This window comes from Sinohyriopsis cumingii, chromosome 5 (assembly GCF_028554795.1).
Source record: "Sinohyriopsis cumingii isolate HCF-2022 chromosome 5, ASM2855479v2, whole genome shotgun sequence".
Taxonomy (NCBI): domain Eukaryota; kingdom Metazoa; phylum Mollusca; class Bivalvia; order Unionida; family Unionidae; genus Sinohyriopsis; species Sinohyriopsis cumingii.
The window spans coordinates 36,353,152-36,371,520 of NC_142965.1; the positions used below are offsets into that span (position 1 = coordinate 36,353,152).

The 18,369-nt window shown below is 35.4% G+C and overlaps 1 protein-coding gene across 1 annotated transcript in view; it reads left to right on the forward strand.

Moving 5' to 3' along the window:
* LOC149798941 (importin-5-like) overlaps positions 1-18,369 on the forward strand; it is a 154,801-nt gene that overhangs the window by 97,684 nt on the left and 38,748 nt on the right. Inside the window, exons 19-21 of the mRNA XM_089957857.1 lie at positions 894-1,066; positions 5,761-5,872; positions 8,462-8,517. Coding sequence (XP_089813983.1) covers positions 894-1,066; positions 5,761-5,872; positions 8,462-8,517 — 341 coding nt within the window. The remainder of the gene's footprint in view (positions 1-893; positions 1,067-5,760; positions 5,873-8,461; positions 8,518-18,369) is intronic.

Here is an 18,369-nt window from a genome sequence, read left to right on the forward strand (position 1 = left end):
TAATAATAAGGTAATAATAATAAGCCAAGAATTTCTGCCTAGCTTTGATGATTGGCTGTGTTTACAGCATGATGAGTGCCTTGGTCTAGAATTTCTTGTTTAATTCACTTCCATTACTGTAATGATGGCATATATTATCCAGAAATGTGAACCATCCTGGAGTTTGTGGAATTATTGTGAATTTTTTATATATAAAAATCTGCATTTTGATTTATGTTTGTGAAATTACAGAAAATCATAATTTGGCAGGGGGTGGGGGAGACAAAATTTCAAGAAATATTTTCTTTGTTCACATGGAGAGAAAGGAAAGTATTTTAGCATCAGTATGATAGACTGGTTCATAGAATATGGTTTCTTAATGTAAAAACACTGTAGATAACAAGAAGCCAGTTGACATGAATAAATAGGTGAAAAATGGCAGCAGAGATGAAAACAAAGGAAGATATAGATTATTCTTAAAGAAAACTAATATCTTTTTAAAAATTTTTATACAAAATGTACAAGGAATTTAGGGTTCAGGATTGGACAGAATGGTTACACTAATCCTCAGTGAATCTGAGTTGTTACTGGCTGCATACAGTGGATGGAATGGTTACACTAATCCTCAATGAATCTGAGTTGTTACTGGCTGCATACAGATATGTAATAGACTAGGAGGAAGATGTAATATGATCATGTAGAAGTTTGTCACATTTTAATGGATGATTTGTCCATTCTGTGCAGGCATCTAAATTCTGAAATGTTTATGCTAGGATCCCTGATAAGCAGGCTTATGGGTCTCTGAGTATTACCACTCTCCTTATATCTTTCCAGTCTCACATTAGGTCAGTTTCTTGTTGGAAGGACGTGAAGTCATTTAAGATTTTCTTTGCTTTCCTTAAACTGTGCATCAGAAGTGAGAACATCAGCAGCAGAGATTTTACCATACCTTGTAGAATGTGCACAGATCCGTGGAGAACAGTATGTAGGGCAGATGTGGAACTACATCTGCCCCAATCTTCTCAAAGCCATTGAGGTGGAACCAGAGTTGTCAGTACTACCTGAACACATGGCTTCACTGGCCAGGGTAAACTTTTTGTTTATATAATTTCTTCTGCTGTCTTCAAATTTAGATTCATCATTGAACCAGAATCAGGATGTGTTGAAATCGGGATTGATCTGGATTGCAGGATTTGTATCTGTTATTCTGATATTAGAGTGCCCATTTTGGTTAGTCTCACCTGCATGCTTGCAGTAAAAAGATTGAGATTAGAATTATTTAGAGGAAGCTGAGCTACCTTTTATTAGAGCCATCGAAACATGCATTGTTTGAAATAATTGGGGTTACTGAACAAAGAATTTATGATTCATTTGACAGTTTTAACTCACCTGGCGCTGAAGGTAATTAAACATGATGGTATGGTCCTTTGTCCATTGTTTGTCATCAGTTGTGCATTGTCTGTTCAGAGTTGCTACGTACAACTTCTTCTCAAGAATTCCACAATAGATTTTGACAGTATCCTGACATACAGCTCTTTCATATTTGTTTGTTGATCTGACATCAAATACGGCCATCACTATTAAGAAAGAGAAACCTTTAACTGACATCTCAGAAACTACTTCAAAAAGAATTTGACTGTATTGTAAAGCAACCATTCTGCTATAGGTGACTTTAAGTTTTGGATGAATGATAATAATCCACCATCATAATGTGGGCACCATTAAGGCTGTTATGTTGTGTTTACCAAAATGTCTAAATGTGTACATGTTTTATGATAAATGATGCCATTTACTATAAAGGATTAGAAACTCCTCTTTTTCCCCATCCACTAACTTGTCTTACTATACTGCAAACTGCTGTTATAATGCTGAACTTGTGATTTATTTGCTTAATCTTTTACCTCTTATTATGACAGGATATAGGTTGTAAGACATGTCTTTTTTTACAGTGAGATACATGTACATGGTCAAAAAATTGATCTGGACATGCTATTGTAGAATCTAAAATGACCAAGAAATTGCACAGTGGCTTACAAACTTGAAATGATGTTTCTTTAAAATAAACTTTTTCTAATTGAAAGGTCTGTTAATAAACATGTTTAGTAGTAAATACTGTAGTTCTAAGAAATATCATCATCATTATCAATGGATGGACCTGATGTGAAATAATTGTCATCATTATTAATGGATGGACCTGATGTGAAATATTTGTCATCATATTTGTCATCATTATCAATGGATGGACCTGATGTGAAATATTATCATCATTATCAATGGATGGACCTGATGGGACATATTTGTCATCATTAACAATGGATGGATCTGATAGGACATTTATCATCATTATCAGTGGATGGACCTGACGTGAAATATTTGTCATCATTAACAATGGATGGACCTGATGGGACGTATTTGTCATCATTATCAATGGATAGACCTGATGGGACATTTATCATCATTATCAATGGATGGACCTGATGGGACATATTTGTCATCATTATCAATGGATAGACCTGATGGGACATTTATCATCATTATCAATGGATGGACCTGATGGGACATATTTGTCATCATTATCAATGGATAGACCTGATGGGACATTTATCATCATTAACAATGGATGGACCTGATGGGACTATTTGTCATAATTATCAATGGATCGACCTGATGGGACATTTATCATCATTATCAATGGATGGACCTGAAGTGAAATATTATCATCATTATCAATGGATGGACCTGAAGTGAAATATTATCATCATTATCAATGGATGGACCTGATGTGAAATATTATCATCATTATCAATGGATGGACCTGATGGGATTTGTCATTATTATCAATGGATAGACCTGATGTGGAATATTATCATCATTATCAATGGATGTACCTGATGTGAAATATTATCATCATTATCAATTGATGGACCTGATGGGACATATTTATCATCATTATCAATTTATGGACCTGATCTGAAATATTATCATCAGTGGATGGATCTGATGTGAACTATTTGTCATCATTATCAGTGAATGGACCTGATGGGACATATTTGTCATCATTATCAATGGATGGACCTGATGGGATATTTATCATCATTATCAATGGATGGACCTGATGGGATATTTATCATCATTATCAATGGATGGACCTGATGTGAAATATTATCATCATTATCAATAGATGGACCTGATGGGACATATTTATCATCATTATCAATGGATGGACCTGATGTGAACTATTTGTCATCATTATCATTGAATGGACCTGATGGGACATATTTATCATCATTATCAATGGATGGACCTGATGTGAACTATTTGTCATCATTATCATTGAATGGACCTGATGGGACATATTTATCATCATTATCAATGGATGGACCTGAAGTGAAAAATTTGTTTTCATTATCAATGGATGGATCTGAAGTGAAATATTTGTCATCGTTATCAATGTATGGACCTGATGGGACATATTTGTCATCATTATCAATGGATGGACCTGATGGGACATATTTGTCATCATTATGAATGGATGGACCTGATGTGAAATATTTGTCATCATTATCAGTGGATGGACCTGATGTGAAATATTTGTCATCATTATCAATGGATGGACCTGAAGTGAAATATTTGTCATCATTATGAATGGATGGACCTGAAGTGAAATATTTGTCATCATTATGAATGGATGGACCTGAAGTGAAATATTTGTCATCATTATCAATGGATGGACCTGATGTGAAATATTTGTCATCATTATGAATGGATGGACCTGAAGTGAAATATTTGTCATCATTATCAATGGATGGACCTGATGTGAAATATTTGTCATCATTATCAATGGATGGACCTGATGTGAAATATTTGTCATCATTATCAATGGATGGGCCTGATGGGACATATTTATCATCTTTATCATTGGATGGACTTGATGTGAACTATTTGTCATCATTATCATTGAATGGACCTGATGGGACATATTTATCATCATTATCAATGGATGGACCTGAAGTGAAAAATTTGTTTTCATTATCAATGGATGGATCTGAAGTGAAATATTTGTCATCATTATCAATGGATGGACCTGATGGGACATATTTGTCATCATTATCAATGGATGGACCTGATGGGACATATTTGTCATTATTATGAATGGATGGACCTGATGTGAAATATTTGTCATCATTATCAGTGGATGGACCTGATGTGAAATATTTGTCATCATTATCAATGGATGGACCTGAAGTGAAATATTTGTCATCATTATGAATGGATGGACCTGAAGTGAAATATTTGTCATCATTATCAATGGATGGACCTGATGTGAAATATTTGTCATCATTATCAATGGATGGGCCTGATGGGACATATTTATCATCTTTATCATTGGATGGACCTGATGTGAAATATCATCATCATCAATGGATGGACCTGATGGGACATATTATCATCATTATCAATGATGGACCTGATGTGAAATATTATCATCATTATCAATTGATGGACCTGATGTGAAATATTTGTCATCATTATCATTGAATGGACCTGATGGGACATATTTATCATCTTTATCATTGAATGGACCTGATGTGAAATATTGTCGTCATTATCAATGGATGGACCTGATGTGAAATATTGTCGTCATTATCATTGAATGGACCTGATGTGAAATATTGTCGTCATTATCAATTGATGGACCTGAAGTGAAATATTTGTCATCATTATCATTGAATGGACCTGATGGGACATATTTATCATCTTTATCATTGAATGGACCTGATGTGAAATATTGTCGTCATTATCAATGGATGGACCTGATGTGAAATATTGTCGTCATTATCAATGGATGGACCTGATGTGAAATATTGTCGTCATTATCAATGGATGGACCTGATGTTAAGTGTTGTGTAATATGCACTATAATCACTTCTCATCAGCTTCTACATTTTGAACAAGCAATGCCACATTTGATGCAAAAATAAAAGCTACATAATTTAAGAAAAGAATTAACATAAAAATCTCACTATATGATCCATTTGAGCAAAGATGAGGAAATATGTAATTTAAATAGAATCAGTAGTTCCTACATCAGTGACAGCTACATGCATGTTCATTTACATGTTTGCAGATTTTCAAGAGAATGTACAAAATTTGACAACTTATTGGCATAAATAAGTCTGCCATCAAATATTTTCAAAATTAATAATAAAAGAAAACATTTATGATATCTTCTAGAAAGAACCACTTGATAGAATGACAAAAATCATTCTGGCATGAAGGCCTTCCAATATTTGACAGTTGATTTTGAAATTGCATAAGATATTGATGTACAGACTCAAGCACTGTTAGTTTCATGACCTGTACAGTCAGCCTGGAAGATATTTCTGTAGAAAGTGTCTAACTGATTCTGATTTTTTGAAAATTTGCTCTTGCATTAGGCTGTTAGGTAGATGGCAGCCAGGTAAACAATTTTAAGCATTCATGCATTTAGCTGTTAAGTGATGGCATACAGGTAAACAATTTTAAGCATTCTTGCTTGTAGCTCTTAGGTGATGGTAGTCAGGTAAACAATTTTAAGCATTCTTGCATTTAGCTGTTAGGTGATGGAAGCCACGCAAATTACTTTAAGCCTTCTTGGGCCTTTTGTTATCTTTGCTGGTTGAAGAAGAGAAGAACCTATGCAATGGCTTGTTGTCTGCTGTTTATCTATTAGCACAAGTTTGTTACCACTACTTTACCTAAACCGATTTCTAGTTTTCATTTTTTTTTGTTGTTCCACAGTGTGTAGAGCTTTTGGGAAAGGGCTGTCTGTCCAATGAGAACATCAGTCAGCTGCTTCAGATTCTGGACAAACAGTTGAAGGAACACTTCTCCAGGCAGGAAGAGCGACAAGGTATCGGATAGGTTCATGTTCACTTCATTGTGTTGTCTGTATTGTAATAGTGTTTCACTTAATACAACTGGTCAGTATGTAGTGACATGGGTTTTAAAGGTATACAAGTCAATCACAGGTTTTGGAGATTGATTGATTGTATTTGATAATTACAATAAGTAATTACAATAAGTACAAATGTCACTCTCCTTGTGGCTGTGTTGCAACACAAGTCGGCATGCTACAGTGCATGGCTAAAGTCTAAAGTGTTTGTAAAAGATTTAAATTGTGAATTAATTACTGCCGCCATGCAACTGTGTTGTATATATCAGGGTGCAGATTGCAGCCCATCAAACTGGACAGGAAAAGTGATTAGTAATTGGCTTCTTTTTCTAAAGTCATGATTACTTGAGATTTTGGAAATGGTTCCCAGTACTGATTAATTAGGGCCTTCCTCAAGCTCTGTAGTAACCACCTCTCTTATCCATCCATCCCTTTGTCAGTCTGTCCATTAACGCTATTTATTACCACGAAAGCTTGTTAGCCCATGCACCTAACTGAATGCAATTTAGTAGGTGAATTTTCTGTTACACATAGATGTGCCTTGTTTCCAAGAACCAGTCTGCTTATTCTGATGCAGTGTCTTATCCTATAGATCTAGATATGCCTTCCATTAACTCCATTTTGGTTACAGCTATGGCTTTTGACAGTAAAAAGTATAGCCAGGGGATAGTTTTGTAACCTGTATTACTCAAGAACCATTCAACATTTTCTGATGCAGTATCAAGTGAACAGTATCGTATCTCCAGTACCTAGATGTACCTGTGTTTTATCCATCATTTCCATTTTGGGTAGATTTGTTGCCAGTGACAGTTTGATTTCTTCACATAGGATCTTGCTTGTAACAGCCATAGTGCAGGAACCACTAAGCATGTTCTAATACAATTTGGTAGGAGCATTGTCTTGGAAACTTGCATCTGTCTTGGATAGATTTAGTCTCTTCTCCATTTTGGACAGAGTTATGCCCCTTTTTAAGTGTGGTCTTTTCACATGGAAGCCTGGAATGTTGCTTGCAGTCAGCATAGCCCATGAACATATTATGATGGAATAGTTATCATTTAGATCTAAATCTGCTTTCTATGGGTTTTGGCCACAGTTTCTGCCCTTGTTAATTAGCATTTTTGCATGCAATGTTGGTTGTATTGATGAAGGAGTTGGCTTTTCAAGCATCCACACATTCATTCAAAGGAGTTAAGGTCCCTTTTTGGTTTCCAACATATTCCCCTTATTAAGGGAATTGTAATGAGCTAGGCCTTTTGTAATGCAACCATTTCTAATACCTGTAATTGGTTTTGTATTGAAGACCTATCTATCACATTTAACACCCTTGAGTGAATAGCTGGATCAGGCATGTTCAATCTGTGGGCCAGACCTGGCCTGCAACCTGGTTTTATCCACTTATTTACGTCATAGGGTGTAACAATTAAAATTTGCCCTGGAGGAAGTTATACATAGGATGATCTAGATGATGCATAAACATTTTGAATATTTCAAGTAGAAATTAAGGTTTTAATTTGCCTGGCCATAAAAACTTTTTAAACCTCTCATAAACCAAAAGACTTTCATCACCTAAAATTGGTATGAAGCATTCATGCACAGAGGAATTTCAGGTTTTTACAGATGATTCCAATCCATTATTTGATATAGCCATCACTGAATTCAACTGAAACTTGACAATTCTCTGGGCAGGAAGGACAGTGAGATTTGTGCAAATGATCTTAATCTACTATCCAATATGGCCACTGTTACTAAAATTAGAAGCACTCAACAGAATTTGACCAAATTGACATAGTACAGTGGCATGAAATTAAGTGTGTAAGAAATGATATTAATCAGTAATCAAATATAGACCTGTTACTCCCCCCACTCCTACCCTCTGAAAACAACAGAAAACATAATTGACTGTATCTCAAAACTTGCTTAACAGAATTTGACAAAAAGGATATAGGCATAATGGCTTTTTGGTAATTACCACATGATGCTTATCATCAAATATGGATGATAATATTAATAACTTTGTGACATTTGTTTTTGACCACTACAGTATCCTATGGGGTTAGAGTGTTCACCTCAGATGCGGGAGGTCGCAGGTTCGAACCCTGGACAGGTCATGCCAGAGACTTATAAAAATGGTACTAACAGCTGCCTTGCTAGGCTCTACCATTATGTGGTATGTGTTAGGACTAGTCAGCATGGTGCCAGGATAATATGACTGGATGGGACATGATGATACATGTCTGCAGCATGATGCCTCAGTGCTAGACATCACTACAAACTTCCACACTTCAGACATTGTAGTGATATGACTAATTTTGTTAAAGCTACATTAAAAATCAAAATCACACACACACACACATTTGTTTTCATAAAACGTGCAATCAGAAGCAATGGAAGAACATGTTGAAGAAAGTTTAAATGAAGTCCTGTGGTCCACATATTCAAGAGATACTATATTTTTTAATTGCGCTCTTCTGTCTGCAGCTTTCATAGCAATGATTGTTTTGTTGGATGAGTTTCACTCACCACTTACAAAATGACCTCTTGTTTCAGAAAAAAGAAAAGATGAAGATTATGATGAGATTGTCGAAGAAACTTTATTAGATGAGGTAATAAATATTTTTAGTTTTTATCTTAGTGTAAATGGTCTGGTATTTAAGATTGTCATAAGGTAATTCAGACAGAGAGCTTGCTGTCTTGGATCAATGAGCTTTGAATTGCAGGGTGAAAGTGACAGCTATATGTTAAAGCCTAATATCTCCATCAAATACATTACCTAATTATGTTACCATTATGAAATAAATACCACTGCCTCCCAACTCCATCCCTATGAAAAAGAAACAAAAGCGTCTTTCTGTCTACATATTACATAGACAAAAGAGGTAACTCCTACAGATTATATCCCTTGTGTTAGGCGTGTACCATATGCTTATCATAAAGTGTGCCTCCTGAATCCATTCATATTTTTCACCATTTTAAACTATCCATCAACAATGTTTGGTGATTTAGCAAGTTTCTTTGTTGTTACATCTTGTGCATGCATTTTTTATGAAATTGTTGCAGAATTTATTCTTTTATCCCTTATATTTACATATCATGACTGATTTCATGTGTATAAGATATTGTTTCGCTAATTATACTTGATGCTGTGAACACAAAAAGGCAGAACTAAATGCATGGAGCGCAAATACTTTTAGTTGTGGAAGAAAACCATGCCAATGTCTGAAATGTACGGGTGCAAATTAAGTGATGCTTGCAACATTTAGGATGGTGGATTACCATCTTGACCAGACTCTGGTTAATGTGAAAGTTGCCATCACTATTACTGCAGCTGGAAATGTTGATTTTAAGAAATTATTTACACAATACACAACAAAAAAGAAATGGTAGCAGAAATATTTATTCTTCAACTATATAAGTGATATATCTGTCTATTTGCAAATTTGGCTTATTTTGGGAGCAACTCTGTGGCACACAGTCAGCAAGATAGAAGCATCTGACTTTTAATCATACAACAAAATACATGATACATATAGAAATATATGGTAGAGTATGGTGCAACTGGCTAAAGAGCAGCATTTACCAATCAGAGTTCAACTAACTATGGAGTTGCAACAGGGACTGCAACTAGCTATGGAGTTGCATGTACCAGTCATAGTGCAACTATAGAGTTGCAACAGCGGCTGCAACTAGCTATGGAGTTGCAACAGGGACTGCATGTACCAATCTGAGCATGCAATAGGCTAAGGAGCTGCACTCAGAAATTGAACTACTGCAAGTAACTAGGGATCTGATAGAGGTACAGGTAGTACTGGTGGCAAGAGAATAAAATAACACAAAATGAGGCTCCAAATGAAGTGTAGTTGAAGTTGTTAGATGAAATTGCACAGAGTGCCCCCAATATATAGGTGTTTCTTTGTTATATTTTTTAATGAAGGGAACAAAATAGCAAGCCTCACATTACCTGGAAAATATAATATATGAAAATGTGATGGCAAATATAATATGTGAAAACATTTTGCATGTCCTGGATAAAGTCGCATGCGACAAGTCCTGACAAAATGAAAAAACTGGAAATTCACCTATGAACACAGAGATGTTTGTGCTTGCTATAACATATGTCCAGACACATGAATATATCTGGTACAACATTTGGATGACCATCGTCCTAAAGTCTTGATAGGTGGTCTTCCATGCAGACAGCAGCTGATGTGGTTGCAGCATGAATACAAAAAGAGTGTCCACTATTCAAGTTTTGATTCACATGAAGACTTTGCAATGAACTGTGTAAAGTATGTATGAAGAACTATCGTGTCAGTGCCTGGTTAGATGGATCCACAAACAGTGGGTCCATAGCAAGGGCACTGATTGCTTTTACGCACTTGCAGAAATTTCACCATTACTAAATAGGGTCATATAGAGTTGTTTGTCCTGGAATAAAACAATCCCTCTGTGGACAGGATCAGTTTTGGAGGATTTAAGTTTCAAAGTAAAATAATTGGCGGCAATAGAGACGTCTTGAAGACATAAATGGAGTGCAGTATCCGAGTTGACAGTGGAGACTGAATTCACCACACTGTAAGAAGCCAAAAAGTGCAACACATGACACCACTTCCATCAAGGGATCCATGTATGGTGAAAAATGTCCTGCACAGAATAGGAAGCACAACTGCCTGAGCATATGAAAAGTTATAGGAAGCCTTGGTCTGTTAAGATTAGATTGCAAACATTTGACTCTCAAAATAGTGAACAAACGAAAGTACTGGTGTCTGTCTTGCTGTAAAAGTGGGTTTGGAATTGGAAGTCCACTCTTTAGATATGTGAAACTAATTGCACACAGGTAAAGTTTAATCGTGTTGTAGCACAATTCCTGAATTCATAACAATGAGTTACATGCTAAGAAGAGTATCCTCAGCAATTTGAGAAAGTCCCGACCCTTGGTGTTTGCCAGTCATAACCATGAAATTTAGGAAATGCTATAGGCCAGATTGGTAAGCTGTATGTGTTGCGGGGCTGATGGCCGCATCCCAGAGATGATTGATAACATCAGTTAATACAGAATCTCGTGCAGACCTGTGCATGTGTCTGGGACCCTGTTTGCTTTCCGTGTAAGCTGATGAAAATGAGATAAAGAATCAGCAATGCCATTTTTTACACCTGGCAAGTATCGGGCAATCACAACATGACTAAGTCATAGCACATAGTATGAATCTCCAGATGAGTCTCATGATAAGCAACCCTTGTTAGCAACTGTTGCCCTATTTGTCACAGTTAAAGATAATTTTTTGGGATGTCCAACTATGACCCAAAGCACAGCAGCAGCAGCAGTTTGATCTAATTCAAGAAAAGTCATGGAGGATTCATTATCATGAATAAAAATACTATTGGGCCATTTACCTGCAAACCACTTCCTTTGAAAGTAAGCACCAAAGACATGAATGGAAGATGCATCAGTATACATTTCGAAGTCAGCAGCAAATGTAAGTTCATTCGTAAGGAAGAAGGATATGCCATTCTGTTTCTGAAGAAAAGAATGCTACATTTCCAGTTCAAGTCTGCATTCAGTATCCAGATACACATAATGATATAGTTCTTTGACTGACTTAGCCAATAACTAAAGGTAAGACACTAAAGTTCTGCCCTGCACAATAATCCTGGATGCAAAATTAAGATGGCCAATTAAGCCCAAGAGTTCTGTCTTTGGACACTTTTCCCAATGTAAAGGCTGTCAAATGGTAGCAATAATCCCATCTATTTTTTCCTTTAGTATATATGCTTCCATTTTATTAGTGTCCAACACAATTCCCAGTTATTCCAGAACATGAGTAGTGCCCACTGTTCAATGGGGAGAAAGTGAGATATTTAGTTTTTCAAATATCAAGGTGATAAGTGCCATGGTGCGGTCAGCATCTGCATCAGGAGAATCTTTGACAAATAATCATCTAATAGATTACAGAAATGACTGATACCATAGTTCTTCTTTGCAATCCAACAATAATTTTGGACTCAATCTACATCCAAAAACAAGACAAAAGAGTAAATATTGATTAAGTGTTTTACACCCTGAAGGCACCATTGAGAGGATTTCACAGGTATGAGATTAAATGCATGTGTTTTATCGGACTTGCACATCCAAGAACCACATCCCAAAGTCTGCAGCATTTGAATAGCATTGTCAATTCTTACATAGGTCAGAGAACTTTTTTTTCCTCTATCAATAAGCTCATTGATGCTCATGATTTCTGAGCAGTGAGGGACCGACATGTCAACAAGAAGTCTTATTTTACCAGAGTATTTTTCTCAACGATTCCTAGTGGATTTTTTTTGAATTTGATTACACATACCTTTAAATGGCAATTTTTTCACTTTTTGGGGATTCTCATCTATATTACTTTACAAGGTCATTATTGATGTACCCCAAGAAGTACATATGGCAAAATCAAGGTAATATATAATTAATATATAACTTAATAATTGTACCCACATTGACATACACTATAGTGATAGGGATCCCAGGAAAATCCCAGCAAGTCCCAATCTACTCAGACAGAAGCAGTTGCTGGTGGTTTATCCCACCATGTACAGGTTTCTCCTTTACACCAAGCACATATCAGTAGATTTTTTTGTTAAAAGTAACTTACAACATCAGTTGCAGTTCCGCAGCTGTTTAACTGTGTTTATTTTTCCTCTGGCTCTTCTAAGATAGAAAGTTAACCCCTACTATTACTGAAGGCTACAGCTTCCTGAATTTGTACACTTTCATGCAGCCAATATAGGTCACAGTAATGATGTATCAGACCTGTATTGCCACTTTTGACTTGAACAGGCCTCAAACTCACACCCAGTTTCCTGCAAGGAATCTTCTGTGGGTTTTGAGATGGCTCAGAACAGTTTGAGCCTTGACCAGAACCCCAGTGAAGCTGGTATCCTATAAAAGATGTTTTCTAATAACCGTAGCTTTGTTGTGCATGGTGAGTTAGTTGCATGCTATTTCAACCGACCTGAATTATCCCCAGTTGAGATTAGATGGTTCCATAGTCCTAATTGGACTTTGTAGCTAAAAATAATTGTTGTTAGCATGCAAACAGAGTGTGTCTCATTTGATATATTGAGAGGCAGATGTGCAAGAACCAGTCCATGCTCTAAAGCACAGTGGTCCCCCTCTTATATGGCCAACCCTTCTGCACTGGGAAGGTGACCTTGTTGTGAGATGTGTATGTATACAAGTATATAGTAGGAAAGCTATATATAACTTAAAGCAGTCAACATCTTCAGTTAGCATTAATCATTAAAATGTTCTTCAGTTATTTCAAGGTAATGTAAATTAATAGTTATTATTCTTTGGCGTGGTATGTGAGTGGGATATTGATTGCATGCACATTACAAAACCATTCAGATACATTATTTAAATCTTGGTACATAGTTGTTTCATATTTAAAATAATTCTCTTTCCATTTACTCTTTTTTACCATTGCTACAGAATATTTTCCTTATCTTTTATGATCTTGTTTATTTGAATCTTGCCAACATAAAATCTTTCGGCAAGAGAACTGTCCCCTGTGTCGTAAAGTCGAATAACTTTTAATTTTCCTTTTAAAGTATTATTTCTTCATTTACTTGATTACATCATGTTAAAGTTTTGTAACAATTTATTCCTATGTTGTTTTTTGTACAGTACTGCAATTTAATGTTGCAATCGAAACTTTTGTAAACAATAAACCTTGTTATAAAGGAAGTGATACATGTACTGTCACATGATTTTTTGGTCTTTGTCTGGTACCCTATTTTGTTCAAAGTTAATTGTTTCTGTGTGTGTGTTAATCCACAAAATCTATTGTTAGCCTATCTGACCATGTTATGGAAAGAAAATAAAAATAATATCAAAAATCCGCTGTGTAACACCCAAAGCTCTATCAAAATATTGCTGATCCTATTTCTGTCTTTCTATCTGACCATGTTATGATCTTGACAATTATGTCCGGTCATAATCGGCAGTTAAAAAAGAAACCTGCTGTATGAAGCCCAAAGCTCTATTAAAACATTGCTGACCCCATTTCCTGCAAACTTAGGCTTTAATGATATAATTGTAACCTTTGTAGTACTTCAGCCAACACTTTCAGTAACGAAAACCTGACATCCGAGAACAGACCTTACTGTAATTAAATATTTGTTCTGGACATGTATTAATTATAAAATGTGGCCACTTGTGAGGGGTAAATTTTACATTTGTGCATTAATATGTTGGCCGCTGGTTGCGTTAGAGGGGTGGCATTTTTTAAAGGGTACTTTTGAACACAAACTCGTTGGTACCAAGGGATTCTGGCCACAAAGAGTGGGTGGCCACTGGTCGAGGGTGTGTGGGCGTTCATGAGGGTGACCACTGTACTACTTGAAATGCATGGAGAAGAGTAATGGGACCCAACATGTCTCTCATCCAGTGATGAAGATATAACCTGCCATGCCCTAGTGTCATGGCTGGATAGAACACTTGACATATTCTGAGTTTTCAAAAGATCAGATACACCTGATGAACTTGTCAGCTGATGAGATTAGAGCGATCTCCAGGAGTCTTGCATTTCGTTACGATTTGATCCTTGACATAATAGAAGCCATTTGCTGGCATGCACACTTGACGTTCTTGAGTTTTTATCAGTTTCTTAAAATATGGAAAGGCAAACAAGCAAAAAGTATGGAAAAATTATTGTTGCCAAAAAATCTGGATAATTGGTTCATCGGTGTTTGATTTGGATCTGGGTTTCATATTAGAATTAGTAAAATTAGTCATGGAACCAGAGTATCTTTACAGCAGCACCCCAGATGCTTTAAACTTCACCTGTTTGTTCATGCGAAGCATCTGCATGATCAAACTGTTGATTATAGTAATTTTTTTTAATGGTGTCCAGAAAGGATGAATTTTGCCCAAATAGACAATGCTAGCTTCTGAAAGTGCAATGGATGAATTACCAAATACATAAAACGTAAAAAAAAGTTATTGGCTCTTTTTATTAATGATTTACCTCTGAAGTCCAGGAAGTGAAAATGGCCAAGTGGAGCTCAGTTGTTTGAAAGATGCACTTCTGATGTAAGGCCAAGCTGTATACTCTATAATCCATGTTACACCTATCAATCACACACCAAAATAAAGGGAATTAAAGGTTCTCAGAACAATACCTAAGATATACAAGGTCTTTTTTATAGCCAATACAACCAGTGAAGAAACCCAGGGAATGTATTTTTCTTTAAAATTCTCTCCCTATGCAAAATACGAAACTGTGGAGTGCCACCTTAATACAAATAAGAACATTTATGCAATTATTTTTTAAAATTTTTATATTATGTATCATATTCTGAATAAAATGGTACATTAATATGATGTTATGCACGAAAATAAGTTAATTATGCTTATTTTGCTCTTGCTTACATAATATACTTTGAGGCAGTATTGTGTGAGTAGTGACCTTAATTATGGGGAAATCAGACGTCTTAGAATGTAGGAATGAAGTCAACTTAATTTTAAAACTGTTACATTAAGTAAAAGAAATATATAGTGTGTAATCTATAGTGTGTTATGTGTTTAGGCTCTTTCAAACAGTAACAAGAAAGGAATGAAGACAACAAGCTTTGTAAAATTTAACAAATAATTTATTTCATTAGAAAAACAAGTTAAAAATGAGAAAAAGAACTTATGGCTTTATGAATCAAATCCAAAAATAATCCAAGAATTAAAAAATAGAAGTCCATGTAGTAAAAAGTGCTAATGAAACTGAGTTTGAATCCCGATGAAATCCAGAATGGAAGGTGATGATGTATGCTGTGGTTAGCGTCGTACTGATGTGTCAACAGTTCATTGTTGAATCACAGAAAATAATATTCCAACTTGAATTCTGTATAAATTTTGATAACTGTCTTTGTCCAAGAATTAAGTTAGAGCACAAGTATTTCCAGGGAAAAATAATCTCTTGGAATCCAAATAATTTGAAGAAAAATAAAATAATTAGCCCAAAAACTGGTCACAACGTAAAACACTTTAACTTTTCAAGTGTTAAGTATTAATGACTATTCTTTCTCAAAACATCAATGATAAATCTAGCTACAACGCAAAACAGATGCCTGGATTTGGGTCAATCCTTTTGAAAAACCTAATTGATACATGTTATTTGTCATGTACTGCAAGCATCACCTCAATTTCACTTTATGAATCTTACTCTGAGAAAGAATAAAAACTAAAAATAAGAAAAGCTGTTTACCACAGCTCTTACTGGTTTTGAATCAAGAGCAGGAACTAGGTCAGCATTATGTACACTGTTTCTATTACTAGTTGTTTACTACTGAATTAAATTTCTGGACAATGTCAAATCCAGTAAATACAATTATATTACAATAACATGTGACAAATAGACATTTAAATGAAATCAGATATAAATTAAATCAAATATACATAACAAGTGAAAATGTTTCTTTTCATTTATATGCATTGAAATTAAAAAATAAATGATGACCAAACAAATTCGCTTTCTTCCATATTAAACAATAAGCAAATATTTTAACCTTTGACCTTCATGAACTGCATCTGTTCCATCCCTTTTCAAACTGTACAATTTATTGGTGACATCTCTAGAATAATTCTAGTAAGTTTCATGCTCCTGTCTTTCAGCATAACATTGGTTGCTATGTTGACAAAATGTAATCTGCATTTTTAAAATAGCTCACTTTACATCATGGGGGGGGGGGTCTCGGCTTGTGTGAGACTCTGACACTAATAAATATTGTTCTGTGGGGGGAAATGCAGGAGAATTATTCAAAAGGACTGTTTTTATGGTTGCAACTTTAATTTTTCGGCATACAGTCAAAATTAAATCATACAATAAAAATACATATGTGCTCTTGGAAGGGGGGGTGCTCACCAGTTATTATGTACTTTTGAGAGAGTGATGTGTGCAAGGTGAAGTTGTTTGCATTTGAAACATGCACAGTAGAGAGAATGTTGGCATACCTCTATGCTACTTTCATGTGATGTGGCTGACATTTCTTTGGATATTGTACTTAAGGAAATTATACATGATCTAAGCACATTGCTAACTAAAATGACTGCTCCCTTGTGCTAAAAAAAAAATCACCTTGAATTAGTCTAAAGTACACTTTGTATAGCAGCTATTCGTCGAAGACGTATCAACAGTGGGTTTCATCTGAATAGCAGGCATTTTTGACATTCAAATGCACTCTGGTGGTGTGCTGGGAGAAAAAGAAACAGAAGAAATAAAGCTAAAGAAATGCAAGGAGAAAAACAAAAAAATTACAGACAAAGCATGTTGATTATTCAAAACATGTGAGAAACCTTGAGTTGGCATGAAATTGTTGAATTGGATTGGTTGGAGAATGATGTGGAGTGCTGTTTTGTCATTCATCAATATCTCACTCATATAATCTATTTTAGGGTTGAAGGGATGCATTGTGGAAAGAATCAATGAAGCATCAAGGAAAGAATCAATGAGCCATCTGAAAAGAATCAGTAACTATTATATGCTCATTTTTTTCCCTGTTAACTTTACATTGTCAGAATCGTTCAGTATTACCCGATACTGAACTCGCGCGACAATACACATAGAGCATTCACGTGCATAAAGGAACTACTTTCTATTGTAAGCAAACAATGGATGCAGATGCCAGCACTTTTGATTTGTACACAAGTCATGTACACTCATGTAAGATGCTCTTTACGTAGTGGTTGTTTAAATTTGTTTCTGAATGAATTAAAACAGATGTTTCGTGGACTGCCACATACCAGTTGTTTTGGCACATTCCGCTTTGATACAATGTTTCAGATTTAGGCTAGCTACAGTATACAACACAGACGCAAGATAAGGTCCTTACAAATAACATACAAGTGACAAGTCATATACTCTCTTCTTTATACATCCTGAATTTCCTCAAAATGTATTTTCTTAATTCTGCAAATCTGAATTACATGAGCCATGTCATAGGTTCTCAATCTGGATTACACATTTCAAAATTGTACTGTAATTTCGAATATAAGTGCAATTACATCCTCCTTACTGCACTCAAAATGAAATAAGCATTAAATTCCATAGCGTCTTTTTCATAATTGCAATTGAAAGACTTCATATTTTTCCCACATTATGATTTCAAACATTCAATGACAGAAACAGAAACACATTTGCAGAGGTCAACACGCTTCTCCCTAGCTTATTAAATCTCATCTATTTCATGTGGAATTGTCACATACAAATCCAGTCCATAATCACGAAATTTCCTAGAATCGAGAAAAATACCAAAATCTATTCATTCCAGATCAAATGGAAAAGTTGTTGCAATGCACATTTATTCACAATATGACTCCAAATTTCAATTTTAACTAGACACGCCATTTTCTTTCGAAAGTTATGTCGAGCGCGCGACCAAGTTCAAATTTATCTGGGCGGAGTTATGTGCGCAGTAACAAT